General features: G+C 33.8%; 1 protein-coding gene across 1 annotated transcript; it reads right to left on the bottom strand.

Annotated features, from left to right (window-relative positions):
- Window positions 1–838: 838 nt before the first annotated feature.
- Window positions 839–7,055, bottom strand: LOC112030820 (uncharacterized). Its single transcript, XM_065762978.1, has 5 exons — window positions 6,721–7,055; window positions 5,223–5,789; window positions 3,788–4,370; window positions 3,505–3,582; window positions 839–1,422 (listed from the first exon to the last, which is right to left on the bottom strand). Exons 1-5 carry the CDS (start codon window positions 6,726–6,728, stop codon window positions 1,369–1,371), a joined length of 1,290 nt encoding a protein of 429 aa, XP_065619050.1. The 5' UTR covers window positions 6,729–7,055; the 3' UTR covers window positions 839–1,368.
- Between the last annotated feature and the right edge of the window lie 12,391 nt (window positions 7,056–19,446).

The raw sequence follows: 19,446 nt of genomic DNA on the forward strand, positions 1-19,446 counted from the left end.
ATTGCTGTCCACCATGCCACGCCGTGAAGGTTGCTGCACCATCCACCATGCCACACCATCGACCTCTCACATGTTCTGGACTCCCACCTATGGATCTCTCTCATACAGATAGATACGCTAAAAGCTTTTGGCATTTAGGAACCTTTAGATCTATTTCAATGAACCTTCCACAGTTTTTGTTTTTGTTTTTTTTTTTTTTTTTGGTGGTTTTGGGTTGATTTTGATGGATTATGATGGGCTAATTTTGGTGGACTATGGCAGTTGTGAGTTGATTTTGGTGGTTGTAGTATGGCAGAGGGGGGTGGTTAGGTTGATTTTGGGTCTTTGTTATGGTGGTCAACAGTGGTTAGATGAATTTGGGGTTTGGTCACAATGGTCAATGGCAGTTGGTTCATTTTGGATGGTGGTGGGTCGTGATGGTAGTTGGTGTTCCGAACTAGCGGGAGTGGGCTGTGGGCAATGGTTGTGGTTGGTTTTGCATTTATTTATTTTTATTGTAATAGTTTTTCAGGCTATTTTAATGTGTTGTATATATTATTTTAATATATTGTATGAAAAAGTAGAAAATCTTATGTAGGTGAATTGCAAAATAGTATATTAAAAATAAATAAAACAATTTTTTGATGGGTTAAAATGACATTTTTTTAACACAGCTAATGTTAATGCTCTAATACTGTGGGCCAAGATTTTATTGGTTATAAATGCGTGTGTGTATATTTTATGCTCCACCTTATGCTTCACTAATCACAACTTGTCACCTATTGTTTTATCTTTTCTAATAAAATAATTAAAGTGTTTAAAAAGAAAATGAAAAAAAAGAAAGATCATACACATGATGGAAGACAAAAAAGGGAAATCCATTTCTATTCATACATGTATTCTTATAAAATTGGGGGGGAAAAAAAAAAAATTCTAAGACCACACTTTTTTGTGTCATAGTTTTAGTAGAGTTCTACTGCCAAGTAAGTTTATGTGAAAATAATTGGACAAACTATTACACAGAATAGTTGTAGGAAAAAAAAAGTGGTAAAAGCTGTGGTCTAAGAACTACTCATGAAATTACTGTCTTTTTTACAGGCAACCAGGATCAAAATATTATGACATCTGATCTCCCATAAAATTAAGATGTCACCTTTTCTTTTCTTTTCTTTTTTCTCTCTCATTCATTCTTTCCTGTTCCTCAACCTCTGGGATGATATCATTAACAGTAACTCTGATACATAAGTATGGGGGCAGGTGAATTGCAAAAGGTGGTTGGTGGACCCTACCCCACTAACTATAAACCAACAAACAGGCAACAGCTTTGTTGAGACTTGAGAAGGCCCCCAAAACTTTTTCTCAAGCAGAATCGAATAAAAAATTTCACTACTACTCAGATTCACTGTCCAAGCTCTCCATTCCTTTCAAACCCCTTCGCTTTTGCTGCATATGCCATCCACAAGAAGCAAAAAACACAAAATTGTCTTAGTCTTTGCTACAATTTTTTTTTTTTAAATTTATAATAATATAAAGACATTTAATCCAAAACACACTTTTTCAATGTTATACTATTCTCCCCATCATGCTAATCCCCCACATTCTGGTCCTAAAGAAAAAAAATCATATTAAGATTATGCCTTGAAAACAGCACCACAATTCTTAAACACTAGCTAACTGTACCACCACTGTGCCCATATTGCTTCTCTTCAATAAAGGGTTGGGCTTTTTTTTTTCCTTTTTTTTTTTTTTTTTTTTAGTTAACAAACTATGAAGGGTTGATTTGCAAAAGCATTTTGAAATGAAATAAATAAAAGTAAATGAAATTTCCATCAAGGAAAGTGGATGGAAAGAAACACCAAAAGTCAAGCACGTGATTGTCATGAATGAGAAATTTTATTTTTATTTTTATTTTTATTTTTTTATAAACTCAAAGTAAATGATTGTGCAGGATAGGTCAATGAAAATCAATCAGCCCAAATTGTAATTAGAATTATTAGTTTATGACCGGAGGGAGGAATGGTATCTAATACCCCCTCCTATCGTAAGGACTTCAATGCCTAAATGAGAATCCAAGAACAATTGTAACTAAATTACCCCTCAGGGTCTACGCATCTAAAGTTTAAAGCAGTAATTGCATAGTAACTAAAATACCCATCAAGTTGAAAATTTTAAACAAATTTTTTATAAATAAAATTTTTAAAATGAACTTTTGGTAAATAACTATGGGCCAAACAAAAGCAAAGAAGTGGAATACAACCAAGAAAGAGCATCTATACCTTCTTCACATTTTTCTTCTCCCTAACCTCATATCGATTCCTTGTCAAGTCAGATAGCCACATCCCTGGAAAACAATACTGCCAAACAGCACAGTAACCCACAATTTATTTTCTTATCTAACCAATAAACAAGATTATATATATATATATACACAATATATGGATAAAATAAATTTTGGAATGGTAAGCAACAAACAAAAGATAGCCACTCAAAATAAAAACAGATTAGATTAGATTATTATTATTATTGTTTGTTTGTTTGTTTGTACGTTTCTATGTATACCTGTAGAGCTTTATCAATGTTCTTGGCTCTTTTCTTGGGTCTTTGAGGGAGCTTTGTGCCTTTCATTGCAAGGAAATCATCTTCTTTTTCCTTTCTTGAGAGAGCAATGTAAATTCTAGGCCACTCAATCACTTCAGCATTCAACTTTTCTCCTGCTCCTCCAGCCAGTGGAGCAGCAGTGTTAGTGGCCCCAGCAGTTTCCTGTTCTGGTTGTGATGCTTGATGAGCAGAAGCAGAATCAACATGGTTCATTCGATCAGTGGCTAGTAAAGAGGACCCATTTGGCTTATTATCATCTTTTGCTGAAGATATCTTTCTATCAAGTTTTTCAGGAGGAGGAGATCGTTTCCCAGCTACCATAGATCTAGAGATGACCCTGCTGCTACTGCTAGTACCGTTTCTTGATGGTGATCCATTTCCACCACATTTTTTTTTTTTTTTTTTTAGTTAACAAACTATGAAGGGTTGATTTGCAAAAGCATTTTGAAATGAAATAAATAAAAGTAAATGAAATTTCCATCAAGGAAAGTGGATGGAAAGAAACACCAAAAGTCAAGCACGTGATTGTCATGAATGAGAAATTTTATTTTTATTTTTATTTTTATTTTTTTATAAACTCAAAGTAAATGATTGTGCAGGATAGGTCAATGAAAATCAATCAGCCCAAATTGTAATTAGAATTATTAGTTTATGACCGGAGGGAGGAATGGTATCTAATACCCCCTCCTATCGTAAGGACTTCAATGCCTAAATGAGAATCCAAGAACAATTGTAACTAAATTACCCCTCAGGGTCTACGCATCTAAAGTTTAAAGCAGTAATTGCATAGTAACTAAAATACCCATCAAGTTGAAAATTTTAAACAAATTTTTTATAAATAAAATTTTTAAAAAGAACTTTTGGTAAATAACTATGGGCCAAACAAAAGCAAAGAAGTGGAATACAACCAAGAAAGAGCATCTATACCTTCTTCACATTTTTCTTCTCCCTAACCTCATATCGATTCCTTGTCAAGTCAGATAGCCACATCCCTGGAAAACAATACTGCCAAACAGCACAGTAACCCACAATTTATTTTCTTATCTAACCAATAAACAAGATTATATATATATATATACACAATATATGGATAAAATAAATTTTGGAATGGTAAGCAACAAACAAAAGATAGCCACTCAAAATAAAAACAGATTAGATTAGATTATTATTATTATTTATTGTTTGTTTGTTTGTACGTTTCTATGTATACCTGTAGAGCTTTATCAATGTTCTTGGCTCTTTTCTTGGGTCTTTGAGGGAGCTTTGTGCCTTTCATTGCAAGGAAATCATCTTCTTTTTCCTTTCTTGAGAGAGCAATGTAAATTCTAGGCCACTCAATCACTTCAGCATTCAACTTTTCTCCTGCTCCTCCAGCCAGTGGAGCAGCAGTGTTAGTGGCCCCAGCAGTTTCCTGTTCTGGTTGTGATGCTTGATGAGCAGAAGCAGAATCAACATGGTTCATTCGATCAGTGGCTAGTAAAGAGGACCCATTTGGCTTATTATCATCTTTTGCTGAAGATATCTTTCTATCAAGTTTTTCAGGAGGAGGAGATCGTTTCCCAGCTACCATAGATCTAGAGATGACCCTGCTGCTACTGCTAGTACCGTTTCTTGATGGTGATCCATTTCCACCACAACCAGATCTCTCATCTAAGTTCCTGAGCATGGCCAAAAAATGATGATGAAGTCTAAAACTTTTTGGCTTAAACTTGGAGAGTAGATCAAGTCGTGGAACTTTACAAGACCAGATAAATGGAAAGGAAGACAACAGAAAAGACAGAAGTGCATATAATCATGCTAAACTAAAGACTAAAGACTACTCCATATCATGGTAATTGCCAAAAAATAAAAAAAGTTAAGATAAATTTTTTTATAAACAGTACAAATTCCAATAGAGAAAAAGCAAGGAAAACGATTTTCAAAGAGATGGTGTCCTTTCAAGTTTAAAGATGAGGACTGGGAGGACCCTGATGGGGCTCAAAGCAATGATCTGTCTTAATAATCACAAGAGGCAGGTAGAACATAAAAGGGGATTAATGGGTGATACCCTAAAACCCCATTAACATTTAGTCAAGAAAAAAACTATTGGAAAGCAAAGAAAAACTACAGGGGAAGGGGGAGGACTAAGGATTGGACTTCTTGGATACCCACTAAAGAAAGAAAGCTGATAAAAGATGTTAGAGATTTCTCCAAGCCCCATCTTTTGAGGGGTACAAAGGTAAATTAGCTAAAGTGTTTTCTTTTCAACTACTAGTAAAGAATAAGATTGAATAGAAGCAGAAAACATAACAATAACATTAACAACAGCAACATATAGTTTCTCAGATCCTGGAGCAAAATTAACAAAGCAAGCAAATATGATTCCATCAAAATTCAAAATTTCTCACATAAAGCACCCCCCAAAAAAAGACTCAATCTTTTAAATCAAACTAATGAATAATCCTAAATAAAAGCATAGCATGAATAATGGACTATTTAAAAAAAAAAAGAACTACAAACACCAAGACTAGCAGTAATAGAGGTTACAAGATCCACAAATAATCTTAACTAATAAATATGCATTATATACATATTGGAAAAAGAAAACAAAAAGAGAGAGGAACAAACAAGAAGAAGAAAGTCCAGAAGAAAGGTAAGACTAATACCTGTTCGAAAGAAAAGCAGAAGCTTCCCTTCTGGGTCTGCTGGCATTAGAAGCAGAAGTGGAAGGAAGAGGAGGAGGAGGTGGTGGCATACTTGTGGAGGAAGATTTTCTCTGAGCCTTGATAGCAGCTGAGGATGAAGATGATGAGTCATCAGTGAGAGCTCGGATCTCAGCCCTTGAGACCCTTGCTTTCTTTCTTTGCCCCCACTGCAATAGCATATCACCTCCACAAGCACCAGTACCTCCACAGTTGCTGGGGCTAGCACTGGGACTTGGGGTCTGTTGGTTCTTTGGTGGTGGTGGTGGTGGAGAATCATGGTTGTTCTCTGATTGAGGAGAAGTGGGTGTTGCAGTTGAAGCCTCAATATGATGGCTAGGATGGTCTTGGGTTCTTGATGGGGATCTGAATCTAAATCCTTTGCCTTCCAGAGTTGAACAACTAGTAGTGCTGCTACTCACAATTGCTGCTTTTGTACTAGTACCGTTATTAGTTTGTAGAATTCTGCCATTGATGTTGGTCTTTTTTCCATTGCTCAAAGGAAGACAATCTGGGCTGACTCTCTGATATCTGTCGAACCAAACAAATAAAATACCATCAGAATATTACAGAAATGTACTAAAATCAAACCCAAATAGAAGCAGACACATTTCAATTCATCACAAAAACAAGTGTTTATAACAAGATCTGATGGCATAGCGTTTGGAAATGACAAAGACAGCAAATTTGCCATTCCCAACTATTACTCAATTGCTGTAAACTGTATTTTAGCAACCCTTCAATTCAACATTCGGCTTAAGAAGCATATTAAGGTAAAGAAAGCACCCAACACTAATTTGCATAAGAAATTGCCAGACTTTTAACAATTTTGGTAAAACATGATAGACTCGAAACTAATAATAACATCTTGGGATGGAAATTCATATGGGGACATAAGGCCACAATGAATCCTCTTGCAACAAAATCCAACAAAGAGACCTTGGATCAGCTATGACTCTCAGTCTCAATCTGATTGGCATCTCCGTGAATCCAATCCACACTCACACAGACTGTGAGAGAGATTGAGAGGGTCTTCGTTGTGCTTTATGCAAGTGAAAGTCTTTTGCATTCATTGAAGAAAATCAAAAAAAGAATCAACTTCGATTCCGACCCATGATTTCTTTTCCATAGAATCTGAGGCATTGATCCTTGGGCAACCATTTTCATCAAAAAAACTGGCCGATCTCAGACAACATTCAAACCAACAAAACAAAAGCAGCAAAATACACCTCAGTCAATTGTCAGGAACAAAAGGATCCACGAACCCATTTCACCACCAGATAAAAGATACAAAAGGTAAAGGAAAAACAAGAACCCAAAACCAAAAAAACAAAAAGGAAAGAAAGAAACTTTAATTCATCTCAAAAAGACTCAAGCAATGGCCATATATTGTGGTACTTGCTGTTATATGAACAGAGAGAAACAGAGAAAGAGGAAGAGGAAGGGAAATCTGGAGGCAGACCTCATCATTATATGTGTAATATATGTAACACAGAGAATGAATATTGCTGAGACAAGTTCCTTGATTGATCCTTCAACTCCTCACTGAATCAGCTGTTTGGGACATGTGAGTATGTAAGGTGTTGACAATGAAAATCATCAATCAGATAATGATGTACTTATTCGCTCTTTAAATTTATGAAACAATGGCAGACATAGAGGAATACAGAGAGTACACCCAGAAGAGAAAGCAACAAAATAGAGAAGAAGAAGAAGGAGAAGGAGAAGGAGACCAACAGTGAGAGATGGGGGACAATAAGACGAGACATATAATATTAAGTAGAGATGTGGAAGTGAGTGGGACTCTGCGAGGTTTTTCTTTGTTTATTAATCAACGTAATTTACTAAAACACCCCCTCTATTGTCTTCCTTATCTACCCACTTTGCCACTTGGTCTTGTGCATGTTACGTTACTATGTTTACGCCCACATCTTCCTTTTTTTTACTCTTGCAACTTCCAAACATTAGGGTTACGACATCCAAGTTCAACCCCAACCCATACGTTGGTCCTCTTAGTAGGACCTACTATTCTGTTTTTTGAGACGGAGGTCCTACTAATTTAAAGTATAGTAGAATTCGCCGTTTATGCGACCTGAGAAAGGGTCATGTTGATATATTTCATGAATATTGACCGAGTAATTTTCCTGTAATTTTCTAGTTGTATTTGGATTAAGATACTGATATTTGCTCAAAACCCACAATATAAAGTCTGAATTATTAATGTCATTGTTTAGATAAAAAAGAACAATGTGCAATTACATTGTCGTGAGCAGTGGTGGGTCGCTGGTTGCACTTGATTCTTAATCAAGTTACAATGCATATCTTTTCACCGCCACTATTACCACCATTTAAAAGGTTTTTTTTTTTTTTGGGTGTAAATACCTAATTTTAGCTTCTACCACTAAAGCCCCTAGTCCTTAATGACAACATTGAAGGGAGTAAGTATCAAGCAACGTGTATGATTGCACAAAATATTTCAAAAAGCCCTACTCCTGCGTACACATGCCTCATCCCTACGTAGATAGTCTCAAGGTTTTGCACACAGGGTTAATCCTTGCATACGTATTAGAGAACCTTATAAAGGAAGTTTTTGAAGAAAAATGGGAATATGTGAAAAACCCTAGTCCCATACTCCCATACTATTGCGAAGTGGATTTTGCACCCATTTCTCAACTATAGAAAAGAGGCTTTGGTCTTGAGGCTAAACACACATAGGAAGACAAAAATCATTAAAGACACTTAAAAGAGAGTAAAGACTGGGTATGCTGAAGGCTTCCAACGGGCTTTTGGCACTCTCTTCTTGAGTGGCTTTGATCCTTCGAGTTAAATTTGTCACTAGCACACTTATGCTCTACTTCGCATAGAGTTTCTCTCCAATGATCGAAAGGATTGGTCAATCTAACCCAGGGGGTTGGCCAAGTTGGTTGGGCTCTTGGTCTCAAAGTGCTTGTACTGGGCTTGACTAGGTGTGCTCCCTAGTTCGAGTCCTGCTACCTGCACTTTGAAAAGAATTTCCTAGGCCAGTGCTTTACCCTTTCGTGGGCCCACCCGGCACGAACAGTGATTAGTCTCTGGTTGAAAGCCTTGAGAAAACACGGTGGAAAATCCAAAAAAGAAAAAAAAGAAAGGATTGGTCAATCTACTCACCAGGTGAGGTGTTTTCTCTTCTTCTTCTTTTCTTTTTTTCATGTTCTTTTATCTCCTATTCTTAAATATTGTCTTTAATATATAATATATATATATATATATATTTTTTTTTTTTTCAATTTCTTGCCTTTATATTTTTTGTCTTTAAGTTTATTTATTTTCTCTCTTGTTTTCTTTCCTTCAAAGTAAAGTAATAACAAACCTAGGGTACAAATATAGCCTAGAAATGGTTTATCCCTATAGGATGTGTTCGCAGCCTTGAATTTGTGTACACACTCAAGGTCACTGCATAGATTTTGGTTCAATTTATACACACTTGTGGTCATTGCCTCTAGAGCTCATATTTTGGTTCCGATTTCGAAAGTTGCGTGATTTTAGCTCAATCTTCTAATCATTTTGAGAATTATTATGAGGTTTTAATAGTATTTCACAATATTTTATCACGATAACCTCTTAAGACATTAAAAGTTTTTAAATTTTAACCAGTCATCTCTTTTATGAGATAATTTATTAAATTTTCAAAAATAATTAATATCTATATTATTTATTTTATGCATTTTATTACACTTTTGTGATGAATTAATTTTTTTATTAAAAAAAGATATTTTAACATGGAATTAATTTAAATTAATTCATTTAAGAACCAAGAAAAATTAATTTATCATAATAACATGGATTAAACATTAACTTGCTGGGGAGCTGAGTCTTTTCAATGTGATTTTTGAAGGCGATTGGCTTCGTGTTATACAGGCTCTACAATGCTTGGGTCAATGTAAAACATTGTTTGGTCACATTATTGAAGAAACAAAGAGTTTTGGGCGTAATCTGTGGTGTTGTAAGTTTCAGAATATTCGTCGAAAAGGGAATAAGTTAGCTCATAGTTTAGGTAGAAGAGCAGTTTTATTTGTAGACACTGATGTATGAGTGGAAGAACTACCCACTGATTTGGATGATGTATTCCAATAGGATTTGTCTTAATTTCTTTAATAAAATTCCGCTTACCTTTTTCTCCAAAAAAAAAAAAAAAAAAAAAAAAACCTTAACTTGCAAGAATGCATCTTAACCATTAAATTTTGATGTGGCTTGATATTTTGATATGGTGGTCCTTATAGTAAGTCATTTTTATCATTATGAACTTTGATATATTTTGGAATTAAATTTTTTTATCATCAAATGGTTCAAATGACATTTTTACCCTTCCATGATTAATTATGGTTTTTCAATTAACCAACTATTGTTTGTAAATTGGGGCACCTACAATCACTACAAAAAAAAAAAAAAAAACGTTCTGTGGCCACGTTTTTAAAACACAGCCTTAGGTCAGAAAAACGTGGCCAATAGGATGATTTGGCCAATAGCCGCGTTTTTTTAGGTCATGTTTTCAAATGTGGTCTAAACCCCGTGACTATAAGTCTGAGGGGTCTATGGCCACACTTTTTCAAACGCGGCCTAAGACTAGGACCTATAGCTGTGTTTTAAACGTGGCCATTGGTCTGATCCTATAGCCACGTTTTAAACGCAGCCATAGGTCCTAGTCTTAGGCCATGTTTTAAATGCGGCCATAGGACCCTTGTCTCCTAGTTCGAAGAGATATTTTAGCCGCTTTTAGCGTTTAAAAAGCGGCTATAGGCCATAACTATAGCCGCATTTTAAACGTGGCTATATCTGTCACCTATAGCCGCATTTTAAACGCGGCTACAACCCCCTGAATAATTTTTTATTTTGTCTGTAGCCGCATTTTACAAACGTGGCTATAGTTTTTTTTTTTTTTTTTCCTTCTAGACCAGATGGCGAATTGAATGCAATTTACAAATGCTACTATAAAAAACCTGTCACACACACAATTCCAGGTTGTTATTCCTAGAAAATAACAAGCTAAAATTTTCTCAAACTTGTCACAATTCCAATCAATCTTTAACGAATACAAGAAAATTATCAATATTTAAAGAATATGCAGTTCAATACAGCAACAAAATGAAGGAAAGTTTAGGGTCCATTTAGCACAAAAAAGATGCAACAAGCATCGCACATGATTATGGTTATACCTTAACTGCAAACATTACGCACATAGTCTCTAACTTCCTATTTCTATCCCGGATGCTTCTAGGGGTGCCTTCCCATCTCCAAGCTCTTGTCTACAAGTGGAGCATCGGTTTTGTACCCTTGATTTACAAGTAGAACATAGTTTCTGTCCACAATGGCACTGCAAACATATAAAGGCGGCAGTCAATTATTTCGAACCAAGTAGAGAAATAAGAAGAACATCAGTTACTTCATATAAAGAAAAACTTAACCTTTCCAAACCTTTCCAAACTCATGAAAGACACTACAAACTGAAAAGCAAACTCATCCAAATATATACATATATATCACTTGGAAACAACATCATCAAAAGCAATACATATATATCACTGAACTTTTTATTTATTTATTTTTTTATTTCTATAATGAATTAGTAAACTTCATTTACAAAACCAAACTATACAAAAAAAAAAAAGTTTCCACAGTATTAATGGAGGTAGTGTATCCTTCGTTCTTTGTTTGTTTTAGATTGTCAACAAGTTTGACAAAGTAAGTTTGAACTGCAGCTAGTGATGGTAAAGTTTGCCAAAGAACAATGGCTTTAAAATGTGATTAAAGTTAGCAAAAGCAATACAAATTCTATAGAATTCCCAATGAATGCATCTCCCTAAACAATTTAGCAAGCATATACTTCACTCTTCACTCAGAAACAAACCCATAAAAAAAAAATACACTCAAAATCAATATAAACTTCCTAGACAACTCAGCAAGTATAAACAAGCCCACTTTAAAACAATACAAATTCCATTGAATACCTAGTTTTTGTTTTTCCTAAACAACAACAAAAACAAATCTTTTAAAAGTGCTGATATACCTGCAACTTCTCAAGGTATTGAGGCTGACCATGTCCTCTCTAAATGGTCCCAGTGCGCCCTAAAACAAAAGTGTACCAAGCATAGACTTGCCATGATCAACATGAGCGATAATGGAAATGTTCCTATCCAACAAAATTACACAAATGTGGAACCATCAAAAAGTACTTCAAATTACGAAACGGTAAAATTTACTTATTTCAAACTTACAATGAGAACAATGCATGGCTTCACTATTTCGTAATCTTGGTTGTTCTTCTACAAGAGATTCAACTAAAAAATGAATTAACCAAAGTGAGTTAAAAAAACAATTGGTTGACCTGTCTATATATTAACTTGCCTATAATATCAAAATAATATTCATGAAATTCAATTTTCCTTCATGAACAGCCAAAAAGTAATACCACATACAATCACAAAATATCCACAAAGAGTCCTCATTGTGATGCAGAGCTACCTTGAATATATTAAACACATTGTATTAGTAGCACATAACAATGCATTGCAATAAACACGCAATTTTCATTAAATTAAAGGCAACATGAATCGTACCTGAGAAAGCATAGAAGCATTTAGAAATGGCTTCACTTGGTCTAAAATGCCTCTCATGCCCGACATCAGTTTGTCCATCTGCACTTGATGCTATGCATCTGATTGTCGCTTTGCTTCAGCTAGTGCTTCGACAATTTGCTGCTTATTCTGTGTATGTATTTTGACGATTTCCGCCTTATGATGCGCCCGCAATTCGACGATTTGCTCCTGATGCATCTGCTTTGACTGGGCAAGTTCATCCCTTAAAGTTTAGTGTGAATTTTCCAATTCAGTTATCCGATGGGTCGTTTCGCTAGACGCCAGTAGAGTCAATGTATAACATGGAAGATTAGACCCACTTCTTCCTGATGGGGTTAGTCCAAAATCTACCCTACATACACGTACACGTCCACATCGTTTTGCCCCCATCACTTGAGCAAATGCATCATCTTTTGACCATAGGATTCCTTCACGATGCTCTCCTTGTAGTGAGCCCCCGTTGTTTAAAATTTCAGTCATTTATCCTGTTTTCACAGAAGAACCAAATAATATATTACTTGCTATAGTACTATTCATGCACAAAATACAAAAGAAATAAGTTACAATATAGGGCTTACAATCTTCTCTCTCACTCCTGTACTAACAGGATGCCCATCTTTGGTGCTATATACTTTCGCAAAAACAAGTGCACGCTCCACTGCTTGCCCACTTTCTTTTGCCTACATCATATTCAACAGCCTCATTACAATAGTGAAAATTTATGTTGGTGATATAAAGTGGCAATCAACTACCAAACATAGCAAATGGAACTTGGGACATAACATGCAATATAATGTAAAACAAAATAAAAACATATAGATTATTACGTTAAAAAAGACAAGTGAGTTGTTTTTTTTTTATGCGAATGCTTAGTATCAAGCTGTTTTTGGTCCCAACACTCTTAAAATTCATTGTAGTTAGTTGTGACAGTGGCTAAAATAGTCCCTAGCTAGCCCCATCCCAAACTTACAACCCCAACCCATTTTCCTTTACTCAACTTCCTCATATTTCCTCTCTCTCACTAACTCATGTTCAACTAATTTACATAACTAACAAGCACCAACACTTCTCCTTGCTATAAAAACAACAGAAATTTGCAATTGAAATTGAGAAAATAAAAGCATCAAGATTCTTATTTTTTTTCATAAGAAACGAAAATTTTTATTGAAAATTAAACAGACCCAGTAAACAGGAAATGTACTATGGCAAAATTAAAGCATCAAGATCAGCCAATTGAGTTTTTATATTGAAAATTTGTATATTGAAAAAAAGGGCTTTGCACAGAGCAGCACGGAATATATGACATTGTTTCAGAGAAATTGTAATGAAGCTTTTTTCAAGGGCCTTAAATTAAAATCCCTCATTAATAAAAACAAGAAAGAAAAGAATTAAAGACAAAAACATGAAGTTATAATGTGGGTACATACTTTCTCATTGAAATTAATTAGCTCCACCAATGTTGTATAAGCCTGTAAAGCTGTAAGAATTGGCCTAAAAAGAGATGTAGGATTTCTTTAGCACATCCCAGTTCAATGTAGATTAAAGCTATCATTTTTTACTTCTAACAAACAAAATACATCACACATTTGAACAAATCCATTTCCCTTTTAAGACAAATATAAATTTCAAGTTTTCAACATTCATGTTTCCTTACAATATCCACAAATCATTTTTGAGTTACATTACATGAACCATACACGAAACACAAGTATGAATTGCTAATGCTTAATTGGAAAACAATGTCTAGCTCAAGCAGTTAAAACCCCACTGGGGAATTTCATCGAACACCAAACATGCATACACAAATCTCACGTTATTCCCACCAAAACTTTCAAACCCACATGACCTAGAAGCGTTCTCAACTAACCAAACACGATAAAACTCAAAAAAAAAAAAAAAAAAAACCCACTTCACAGAAACTCACTTACCTCGCGATCTTGATAGAAGCAAAGAAAGTGAAAGTCAAAAGAGATGGGTGAGGGTTGAGATCGGAGAGGGGTTGAGATCGGAGAGATGGAGGGTGAGGGTTGAGATTGGAGATGGAGAGTGAGGGGTTGAGAGAGGGAGGGCTTGGAGGGTGATAAGGGTTGAGATCGGGCTTGATGTGCGATGGGAGAGGCTAGGGTTAAGTTGAAAGTTTTTTTTTTTTTTTTAGTTTACTATAGATTTATACAAAGCCTAAAGCTGTGTTTTTAACCTGCAACTATAGGCGAAATCTAAGGTCGCGTTTAAGAAATGCGGCCCCATCCCAAACTAAAGCCACGTTTTAAAAACACAACTTCAAACCAAATTTAAAGCCGCGTCTATAAAACATGGCTTTAGGCAACCTAGAGCCGCATTTTATAAACGCGGCTCTAGTTAAGATAAAAAATATATATATGTTATCCAAAAAAATAAAATAGGAAGATCCTAGAGCCGCGTGTTTTAAACACGGCCATAGTTGGCTGGGTTTAAAACGCGGCCATAGTTTAAGAAAACGCGGCTTTAGACGCGTTCTATGGCCGCACATTTAAAACAGGGCTTCAGGAAGAGTCTTTAAGCCACGTTTTATAAAAACGGGGCTTTAGTACTTCTATGGCTACATTTTTATAAACGCGGCCTAAGACCTGCGTGTTTTGTAGTGAATGTGTATACCACTTATTGATGAGGCCTAACAATTATTTTACAATGGTATGTTCTAATATGTTTGGACTACCAAGAGTAGTTTTTAGATTTCCCAAATTTAGGGAAGATGCTTAGAAGCATAAACTTTACTCATATTACTTTAATTCCCAAAGTTTAGTCACCTAAATATATTACTCAATTCAGCCTATTAGCATGTGTAACATAGTATAAAACTGTTTCTAATGTGTTGGCAAACAAGTTAAATTTTGTGTTGCCTTAAGACATCTTTGATCGTTAAAGTGCATTTGTTCGTGGGCTTTTGATTACAAATGATGTACTTTTGGTTTTTGAGGTATTAGATTTTATGTTTAACAATAGATGGAGGAAATATGCACATATGGCTATCAAACTTGATATGACTAAGGCTTATAACCATGTGGAGTAGGAGTATTTGTGGCAAAATGGTATTGAAGTTGGGTTTGATCCTAGATGGGTGGATTTAAAAAATGCATCACATTGGTCACTTCTTTCTATTTGTTGAATGGAGATCCTAAGGGATATATTAAACATAGCTGGGGTTTAAGGCAAGGTGATCATAATTCTCTATATTCATTCCCAATATGTGTTGAAGGTCTCACAGCTTTGATTCAACTTGCAAAAAGTACAAATAGGCTACATGATGTGTAGACACCTCATTTTGCAACTCTCATTTAACCTCATTTACATTGCATTGTATATCATCACCATCACCATCTCATGTCTCCAACATGAAAATATAATTTTGGCCATTTGATCTCCATATACATTTTATGAAATGAATCTTGAGGTCATAACGATCAAAATGACAATTCATGAGCTTTAATTGGACAACTGGATTAAAAGATATCAAGAAAACAACTTTAACAGTAAAATGCACTAACTTGAGTTAGGTCCCAAATATACATAATTATGATCTCTTAATTTTAATTATTCTATTTTTGGTCCAAATTAAATATGAGGTGTCATAATGCTATTGGTTGAGGATAGAGCTTATGGTTTGGTTGCATGAACCCAATTTAATCCAAAATCAAAGCATTTATTAATTCCAAGCATAATTGGCCGAATTGATCGATTGATAAATTAATTTGCTGACCTTGAGGACCAAGAAAATTAGCAAATGAAGTCAAAATACAAAGAAAAACATATCAAAACTAAAACGAAAACATGTGAAACGAAAAAAGAAAATATACGAAAGGGTTAATGCTGATAAGCACTTGGGTTAGAACCCTCTAGATTTCCTTCATTTTTTATTTGACTTGCTCCCTACTCAATTTAACTTTGATTCCTATGTTTTTTCTTCAGAAAATCTAGGTTGTTCTTAATCTTTGCATTATTAGGTTTTTATTTTTTTTATTATAAATTCATATAACACGTTCACATGCTCTTAGATTAGGGTTTTTCAACTCGAATAACATGTTTTCTTAGATTAGGGTTTATCCAATCACACACATATTCACCATGTTGTCTTTCAATTCTTGTAAATATCTATCTATGCATGCCTAGAATAGGGTTTCATCATACTCTTGAATGCTTGTTTCAATATTTGCAATCACATGTTTTTGGATGTTATAAACTCTCGAATGATATTATATAATCATTGGTCATCATAGTCTAGAAGACTGGTTTCATCAGGCAGGTTGGGTGTCTAACATCTTCCTAATTCTGTTACCTAGCCTTTGAACTTAGATCAAGAGTTAATAAATTATGCTTTTCCTTGAAATCTTCTTTTTCTAGATTGTAACTACAAATCAAAGCTTTGTGCTTTTGTTTTAAATTGTATCTAGGATCAATAAGAATGATGTAATTTTCAATTTGAATTTCTTATTTTTCCAATTAAATAAATGGTGATTCCATTATAAAACCTTTGACCTAAGAGGGATAATAACATCAGTAGAATCTCCACTATCTCTTGAGAGGCAATAACATGTCTTCACACATTCGTGTAGGTTATGCCAAAATCTAGAGGTTTGAGCCGAGAGCACGATCTCTCACGAGGTGTTGCTACTAGTAGGGGTGGGAAATAATTTCTCATTTAGTGGGTTTTTTTTTTTTTTTTTTTTTTTTTTTTTTTTTTTTTTGTAGATTCATTAAGCCTCATGACATGTTGAATGTTAAATTCTTCAAAACATTATGCAACTTTATGAAGAACCTTTTGGACAAAATTTTGACTAAACAATACTTTTCTTTAGTAGTAATTTGGATAGGGATGTGGAAGTTCAAATTGCCTCTATCATAGGGGTTAGCATTGTGAATGTTGCCTATCACCCAAGCTAGGTGTGCAAATCACTCAATCTCCCTTTCTGTGATCTGAACTCATTGTCAACAGTAAGTTTAAGGGTACACTAATGCCTTTAAATAGAGGTAGGAAATGAGTTGTGTGATCTTGGTTGATTGTTTGTTAGTACTATATGGATACCTATTTGGATTTTTCTTCTTCTTATACTTCGCCCCCTAGTTTGAAATCCTAGGTCCACCTTTGATATCAGGGTGACTGGTGAGAATACTTACGTTACGACAAATTATATACATCTCAACTAGGTTATGACAGTTCATGCAACTAAGTTATGTAATACATCCCAACTAGGTTATATATTCATGATTTGATACGTTTGCATGAAAAATGTCTAATGAATAGGCATAACCCGTTAACCAACCTAGATAACATTAACTTCTCAGAAAAAAACCCTAGATAACATAAATATATTAAACAATGTTTAAGGGTTAGGGGTTATTAATGCATCCTCATATAATTCTGATTAGAACCAATGTATCCTCATATAATTCCGATTAGTACCTTAGGTCAAGCTCTTCTTTGGCCTCTTTCTCATCAAGTATGTCCACTCTTATTTATTTATTATTATTTAAATGCCATGTTCATAACCTCATCAAATGTAATTTATTAAATTGTTATTTCAAATGTTACATATCATCAGTGTCGTAATATAATGCCTACCATAGTAGATTTGATGAGGTTATCACTCAACTTGTATATTTTTTTTTTTGGTACAAAAAAGAAATGATTAGGAGGAGCGACTAGTATACATAACATGGTTGAAGTTTATAATCTCATCAAATATTACATTTGGGTTATAATGTTTATATTGTGATTGATCTTATAAAAGTTCCAAGAAGTTTATCGTTCAAAGTCTTAATTCTATTACAATGATTTTTCTAACAGCCATTACTATATGCACCTTACAAAACAATATATGGTTAATACAAACATTCGCATTGAAATATGGTGTAGGGTTATATATATATATATATATAACATTGTTGATAATTACATATATACTATTTGCTGATTTGATAACATTCGAGTCTAGATGGATTGAGGTATATATATACACACCTTCTTCATGATCCTTACTCTCCTCCATGATTTCATGTTTTGTTGTTATTCTTTTAGTCTTTAGTACTAGGGGTGACAATTCATGTTTATGTGTCGGGTTCGTGTCGTGTTAACTAATAAGTATCCGACTATATAGGTCAACACCAATCTGTTTATTCTTTTAGTCTTTTCTATGGTTTATCTATTCTTTAGTTTGGTTATTTTTTTATGATAGGAAAAAGTCATTCCTTATGAATACTTATTCTTCAAAATGAGGAATAATTATTAATCTCTAAAAGAATTATAATAGTTATTCCTTAGTATATGCAATAATTTCTAAACTTAATATATTTCCAAATAAACAAACTTTTCATATACACGTAACAATTATAAAAATTAAAAAAATTCATCTCTCTCAAATTAAAAAAAATATATGTTTTTTAAGAAAATATAATCGTATGAGTAAGATATTTCATAAAATAAATCTTAAGTTTTATTCTAATGTTACAACTCACAAGAAATTTTTAGGTTCACTGGAAGGACTGTTGAAATGGTCATCCCAACCAATGAAATAATGTCACTTATGCAAATGTGTGAGTCAGATTTTTAATCAACACAGGAATTAAAAATAAAAATATAGTAAATGATGTTACATTTACGTTTTATTGGTTAGAAGGACTAGAAGGACCACTTCATCAATCCTCCCAATAGACCTAATAATTTCTCCAACTCACATACAACTTATAAATATGTTTAGTTATTCTATTACAACACATTTTATTCATAATAACAAATATTATAACTCCTTTTGTAATCTTTATTCAGTGTACCAAATGTGCTATAAATATTGCTACTTAAATTTGCAATAAATATTGTATAGTTTTCTTGAATTAAATTGTAATTATGCTATTTCTTGTATTCTTGTTTGTCTTACTTTATTTAAATTAACAAAAAAAAAATTATAAAAAAAAAATAACCTCATTAATGAAACTTTATTTTCTTTCTTTTTTTAATTAGGATATTCATTAATTTGAGGATTAATTAATAGAGGCAATAAATTAGAAAAGTCAGTTAAGGTCTTAAGGAAGAAGAAAGGCATTAAATGATAAAAGATTTTTCTAAAAAATTAAATGTCATAAATATTTGAATTTAAAATTTAAATTTGACAACTTAACAAAGGAAGTCTTTAATGAGATAAAATCCTTCCAAAATTGTGGTTAATTAAGTCTTGAGAGATTACCACCACGCACCCATGGTGTAGTAGTCACTCCACAAATATAAGTGTTTGTGGGTGTGGGAGGCAAGGGCCGGGGTTTAAGTTTCTAAGAGGGAGTTTCACACACATATACACTTAGATTAAGCTAGAGTAGAAATTCTATCATATATATATAAAAAAAAAAGTCTTAAGAGATTAATTTTGAAAAATATAATATTTTGGGTAAAATACTATTTAGGTTCCTAAATTTTATTAAAAGTTTTTTTTTGCCCCTAAGCTTTAAAAGATTCTTTTTATCCCTAAATATAGAGATGAAAAAAAGGGTTAAATCATTTTTCCAATAGTTTAGAGACAAAAATAGAGATGAAAAAAAAAAAAAACATTTTT

This window comes from Quercus suber, unplaced genomic scaffold, assembly GCF_002906115.3.
Source record: "Quercus suber isolate HL8 unplaced genomic scaffold, Cork oak 2.0 scaffold_20, whole genome shotgun sequence".
In the NCBI taxonomy this organism is placed as follows: domain Eukaryota; kingdom Viridiplantae; phylum Streptophyta; class Magnoliopsida; order Fagales; family Fagaceae; genus Quercus; species Quercus suber.